Source organism: Gavialis gangeticus, unplaced genomic scaffold (assembly GCF_001723915.1).
Source record: "Gavialis gangeticus isolate Ggan-Ray unplaced genomic scaffold, GavGan_comp1, whole genome shotgun sequence".
Taxonomy (NCBI): domain Eukaryota; kingdom Metazoa; phylum Chordata; order Crocodylia; family Gavialidae; genus Gavialis; species Gavialis gangeticus.
The window spans coordinates 61,149,167-61,155,965 of NW_017729032.1; the positions used below are offsets into that span (position 1 = coordinate 61,149,167).

Consider the following 6,799-nt stretch of genomic DNA (forward strand, 5'->3'; position numbering starts at 1 on the left):
AGATGGGGGGGGCAGATCGAGGCCCTCACAGTGAGGGAGGGAGTGGGGCAGGGATAGACACTGCCTAGCCAAGGCTGTGAATGCGACCCTGGGAGTGGGACAGAGCTGCAGGCAGCTCATCCAGGGGACACGGGGGCAGGATAGCTCCCTGCCACTGTACACACAACCACAAGAGGCATAGGGGACATGTGCCCCCCCCCAGATTTGTGCATGGGGCAAGGGCACGCTGCCTACTGCAGGCTCAGGGCCAGGGGCTGAACCGGCCTCTTCCCAGTGAAGCGTGCTGGGCTAGGGCTGTGCTCAAGGAGGGCAGTGGCACTGAGAGGGGTGGCTCTGTTGAATTTTGGGGTGGCTATAGCTCACTCTAGCTGCCCCTCCCAGCATGGCATGGCCCACCTGGAGCACAGCACCAGCTCAGGCCCCCCACCAGGAAGAGGCTGATGCAGGCCCTGGCCCTGAGCCTGCAGCAGACAGCCCACCTTAGCCCAGCATACAAGTCTGGGAGAGATACATACCCCCCATGCCTCCCCTGGGGGTGCATGCAGCGGTAGGGAGCTACCCTTCCACCCCACCTCCAGTGCCTCCCAAACAATGCCTGCAGCTCTGTCCTGCTCCCCAGGGTTACATTCACTGCTTTGGCTAGGCAGCCCCTGCCCCTGTCCCACTCCCTCCCTCACCATGGGGGCCTCAATCTGCCTGCCCCCACACCTCTTCCCCACCCCTGCCCTACCCCCAAAAGACTTTCTGGTAGGATGCTGCTCTTCAAGCTGCCAGGCTGCATTCCTGGCTGTGTGCATGCTACGGCTATGAGCGTGCGCACGGCATTTATTGGTGACATTATCGACTGCACTGGCCAAAAAAAGCCGAATGCCAATCCTGTTAATTTTCCTTTTATCAGTCCCTTCAGGTAGTTGAAGGCTACTATCAAATCCCCTCTCAGTCTTCTCTTCTCTAGACTAAAAAAACGCAGTTTCCTCAGCTTCTCCTCATAAGTCATGTGCCCCAGCCCCCGAACCACTTTTATTGCCTGCTGCTGGATTCTTTCCAATTTTTCCACATCCTTTCTGTAGTGGGGGCCCAAAACTGAATATATTACTCCAGATGTGGCCTCATCAGTGCTAAATACAGAGAAATAATCACTTCCCTCAACCTACTGGCAACACTTCTACCAGTGCAGCCCAGTTTGCTGTTAGCCTTCTTGGCAACAAGGGCACACTGCTGGCTGATATTCAGCTTATTATCCACTGTAACCCCCAGGTCCTTTTCTGTAGAGCTGCTGCCCAGTCAGTCAGGCCCCAGCCTGTACTGGTGCACATAGGATGCAGGGTGGACGTAGGGGGGCACAAAGGGGCATGTGCCCCCCCGAGATTGGCCATTGCTGTCCGTGGAGTGGGGGCACCGAGAGACGCACCGGTGGCACTTCCGGTTTTGCCATGGACGCTTCTGGTGTCGGTGATTGGCCGTCAGGGGACCTCCCCACCCCCTTGGTCAGCAATCGGCTCCTGGTGCACCCCATGACTCAGGAGGCACCAGTCGCCCATGCTGGTGCATGGGATTGTTCTATCCTAAGTGTAGGGCTTTGCACTTGTCCTTGTTGAACCTCATAAGATTTCTTTTGGGACAATCTTCCAAGTTGTGTAGATCACTCTGAATCCTACTCCCCCAGCTTGGTGTCACCTGAAAACTTGTTGAGGGTGCACTCTATGCTATCTTCCAGGCTGTTGATTAAGATATTGAATGAAACCAGACCCCAGTCTGTAGTTCACTGGATCCTCCTTTCCTAAATATGGGCACTATATTTGCCCTTTTCCAATCATCCGGGACCCCTCCCAATCGCCATGAATTTTCAAAGATGATAGCCAGTGGCTCTGCAATCTCATCCGCCAACTCCTTCAGCACCCTTGGGTGCATCCCATCCGGTCCCATGGACTTGTATATGTCAAGCTTTTCTAAATAGTCCTTAACCTGTTCTTTTACCACTGCTGGCTGCTCACCTGCTCCCTAAACTGTGCTGCTAGGTGCAGTAGTTTGGGAACTGACCTTGCCTGTGAAGAAAGGCATTGAGTACTTCAGCTTTTTCTGCATCCTGTCTCCAGGTTGCCTTCTCCATTCAGTAAGGGATCCACACTTTCCCTGATCCACCTCTTGTTACTGACATACTTGTAGAAACCCTTCTTATTCCCCTTCACATCCCTTGCTAGCTGCAACTCCAATTGTGCTTTGTCCTTCCTGACTTCATTCCTGCATGCCCGAGCAATGCTCCTATACGCCTCACTAGCTGTTATCCAAGTTTCCATTTCTTATAAGCTTCCTTTTTGTGATTTAGTTTACTGAAGAGTTTTCCTTTGGAGCACCATGGGAAAGTACTTTCTAATGTGATTTTTGACATCTGGTACAAGGAGACAGATAATAGAAATGTGGTTTCCATCAGATGTACCAATTCATCTGGAGTTCCCCATGCTTGCAAAACTATCAATAACTACCTAAGGATTGGCAAGTCTCGCAGCATGCCATGATAATACTTTTAACAATGGCACATGCCTTCATCATGAGTCACCATAGTCAATCCGTCAACACTAAAACTGCTTAACAGTTGTGAATACCCACATGCTTCTGAGCAGATAAAGGGACTGTCATATTGTTGTGCTCTTGCAGTTCTGGAGAAGACTCCATGCAGATCCCGAAAAATGCCCTTTGTGATCTTGAAGTCCTGGGATATTGATTTTTGGGGACAAACTCCAATGAATTTGCAGAAGATTCAAGTCTTAATTCAGACTGCAGGTCTCAGGTCCACTCTGGTTTTCAACTTGACATCTTTTGGATAGTTAACTGTGATTGCAAGTGGCTGGACTCTGAGACTGAGGTAGTAATCCCTGCCCACTGCTGGTTACTCTATGTTTGTAGCACAGTCTTCACTCACCTGTGGATGTCTGTTTCTGAAGTCCAGAGACAGCCCTGCACTTGGTGAAAGTCTTTCAGGAAAAGTCTTCTGGAGCAGGTGCTCAATCTAATCATCCCTGATCTCCTCCTCATCACGTTCTTGCTCTCCTCTAGATGCCTCACGGTAGAGAGAGGGGAAGATGTAGCTGCTGCAGTAAAAACTACTCAGCAACCTGGCAATTGATTTGCAAAGCTGCAGCCGTCTGGTGGGAATATGTCAAATACCTCTGCTCAAACTATTGAATATTCCTGACCAAGAGCATCACAGTGTAAAGAACCATCCTTGAGGGTTGGCTAGCAGTCTAAAAATGAGGTGGAATATAGGGTGGCAAAAGAGAATTCATAGGCCCGTTAGAGTGTTTGAGGCTGATGAGCAATATTCAGTGGCAGCTCTAGGCTATTTCTCAATAGATCTTACACAGTAAAGAAGCCTGTGACAGAAAGTCTATGATAGTAATAGGTTCGAGTGAATGAATTCCTCATTAGATTTGGAGTCCTGTGTGATCAAGTGAGACACTTTAAATCCAAAATACTTCAGCAAACTTATGCCATAAGATGAATAAACCTCCCCTTCTATGTGACGCTGGTCAGGCCACAGCTGGAGTACTGCATCCAGTTCTGTGCGCCCCACTTCAGGAGGGATCTGGACAACATTGAAAGGGTCCAGAGGAAGGCCACCTGCATGATCCGGGGACAACAGGGCAGATCCTACAATGAAAGACTGCGGGACCTAAACCTGTTCAACCTTCACAAGAGAAGGCTGAGGGGGGACCTGGTGACTGTCTATAAACTCACTAGGGGGGACCAGAAGGGTTTGGGGGAGACACTGTTTCCCCTAGTGCCCCCTGGCATGACAAGGAATAATGTACACAAGTTATTGGAGAGTAGGTTTAGATTAGACATCCGCAAGAACTACTTCACAGTTAGGGCGGCTAGGAGCTGGAACCAACTTCCAAGGGAAGTGGTGCTGGCTCCTACCCTGAGGGTCTTTAAGAAGAGGCTTGATGCCTACCTGGCTGGACTCATTTGAGTCCAGTTTTTCTCCCGCCCAGGCGGGGGGTTGGACTTGAAGATCTACAAGGTCCCTTCCGACCCTACTTCTATGATTCTATGATTCTTTGCAGGACTCTGTACTGTGTTGCCCAAATAAACGCAGTGATGTACAGGAAATAGTTTGGTCCCCAAATTAACCCAAAGTTATGGATAAGGACCATCTAAGGAGCTCTTGGGAGAGCTTAATTCCAGTGGGCCTTCTCTGCCTCTCTCTCTCCAAGACTAAACGTGTAGCTTTCAGAGCTGCCCCTAGGGGTATGTGGAATCCAGAGCACATCAGCCTGTGAGGGAGTGGGGCGGTAAAGGGTGGCGAGCGGCTGGAGCATGGAGCTGTTGGCATGCAGCAGCCACACAGAGTGGTGGCGCCCTCGGCAGGGCCTGTGCGGCACTGTCCATGGGCCCCCCACAAAGCTTGGGGCCCAGGGCAGTTGCCCCAATTCCCCCCCCCCCCACAAGGGATGGCTCTGGTAGCTATGTAAGCTGCTAGAAAAAAAACTTCCTCAGATGTGAATTCTGCAGTTAAACAGAACAGGCAATTCCCATTCAGCCAACCAGTTCCACAGGAAAAGGGTGATATTCTTTGGGGGCTCATTGAGAGAGGCCCTCAACAAGGCCTCTCTGCGATCACTTCCATAGTAATTGAAAGTATTTTAAGCAGGGAGCATACAATTCCAAAGAGTAAAAACTGCTTTGTACTAGCGATACAAAACTAGCCTGACAAGCAGATGCTGTAGGTGTGTAAATAGTTAAGGCTGTATCACTCCTAATCTATCAAATCACTTATTACCTGCTTAAGGTATCACCCTTTTAGGTTGGGATGACAGGCAAAGTTAAGGCAGCTAAAGTGGAGAAGAAGAGACAAAGCTCTGAACCAGGCTGAAAAGAAAGCCAGAACCATTACTTATGCAAGAACCTGGGAAAAGCCTAATGAATAGATTTCTGGGTTGGGATTCTGACTGAAAGAGTTGGTGCTGTGAGCAGAGAAACTGTCTCAGGTTGTTTGATTCTCTCTTTGTTAAGACAGACGAACTCTATACTTCCTTGTAAGTAAAAAGAATGGCATCAGACAGACTGGGCAGCATCACCAATTTCTTCTCTCCACTGGACGAAAATACAGGACTTCAGCTTTGGCTATTCACTGCTGTCTAAAGGGCTAATATACATTAGTACACCCCAGATAGTAGAATGCAGATACACTACATAGCCGCACTGGGGCAGTATTCTCATTGGAATATGGCCCTACTCACATAAATTAACTCAAGGCAAACAATTTAGTATTCTGTTTCAAGAACACCTGATTTGATTTCTAAATCTTCTGTGCATGGTTCAGTCCACAGCAGTTTTGTCATTTACAGAAAGAATGTGACCTCAAAGTAGTAATGTATGACCTACTGCTATGCCCTGCAATAATCACAGCATGATGTTTACATTGGACACGCAATGACTGGACAGTTTATAATCTAACTCCTGAGAAGGTCATAAGTGTCATGTGTAGCAGGGGCTAAAATAATTTTCAAACAGTTCATTTGTCCAACAACAACATAGTCCTACGGAAATTCTAAGTCAATACAAAATCCAAAAGTTTATAACTGAGCAATAACTTGTTTCAGAGCAGTAATTAACTTACTCAAGCTAAATTTTATCATGAACATAGCAAAATACTCCCAGTTTAAAAGAATAAAATCACTTACTAATTAACTATTCATTCCCTGGAATTGCTTCTAAACTAGCCTGTTTTTCATTAACAGTTCAACCCTTAGAAGATTAATCTCAAATTAATTAAAGGTAATGTAAAAAAATCAATCATGCATTTAAAAGTATCAGTAAATGTGGTCCTAAACCCTATTATAAATTATTAAAGCTGAAGGGAAACTAAAAGTTCATTTTACTTTCCAGCACTTAAGTTGTTTAGTGTTATCCTTAAGCCTGATTTGAGCAAGGACTTGATCAGTTTAACTTTAGAGGCAAGACTGTGGCTTCAAGTCATGTGCACATGCGTGTGTGTGTGTGTGTATGCATGGACATACGCACTTGTACTCATGCACATGTATGTGCAGGCGGGGCAGTTAGGATAAGCTGAGGTCACAAACATCTCTTAGACTTAGAAATATTGACCTGTTTTGAAGCAATGCCAGAAGTCCCGCTAGGTATAGTACTGCCACCTTCCATCTGTAGCTGCTGTTCCTTCACTTTGCCCATAGGGTTATCCCATTTATCTCGGATATTAATGTTGAAGCTTAATAGTGTCAGGGTAAAACAGCAATCTTGTTCCCTATTCAACTTCTTATCAAAAGGATAATTACAGTATGCCATTTTGCACTGCCTCCTGTGAGTAACATTTCATTTTGATATTTGTTGTGGCAGAAGTGAATGCACCTTGGGTCAGCAGTACAATGAGAGTTATGAGCAGCATTTGTAAGAGGAATACCTGTCCACCCCTCAATCTCCCACCCCCAAATGTGACACTTGGGTTTTCAAATCAAGTAAATATTTTAAATAAAAAAGTTTTTATTCAAAACTATAGCTTCTGTAACTGTACCATGAAAGCTCCTCATTTACATAGCTTAGTCTTTTAAAGGAGTCTTGCAATTAAACAGAAATTACTTAGTAAACAGAAACAAGAACTTGTGTTTGACTTTCAGGCCCTCTTTATTCATGTAGCTGCAACAATGGACATAGAGCTGTTGTTTGTGTGACACAGGAATTTGTTAAATAACACTGAACATAACCAAACAGGAGTGATAGAAGAGATGTATTAGGGCCCACCAGATCTGTGTAGCTGGATTTCTCCACAAAGCCCGACTGA

The 6,799-nt window shown here is 46.7% G+C and overlaps 1 protein-coding gene across 1 annotated transcript in view; it reads right to left on the reverse strand.

The window, feature by feature from the left end:
• MRPS31 (mitochondrial ribosomal protein S31) overlaps positions 1-3,048 on the reverse strand; it is a 50,350-nt gene extending 47,302 nt beyond the window's left edge. The window contains exon 1 of the mRNA XM_019525184.1: positions 2,921-3,048. Coding sequence (XP_019380729.1) covers positions 2,921-3,033 — 113 coding nt within the window. The 5' untranslated portion in view covers positions 3,034-3,048. The remainder of the gene's footprint in view (positions 1-2,920) is intronic.
• Positions 3,049-6,799: the final 3,751 nt, after the last annotated feature.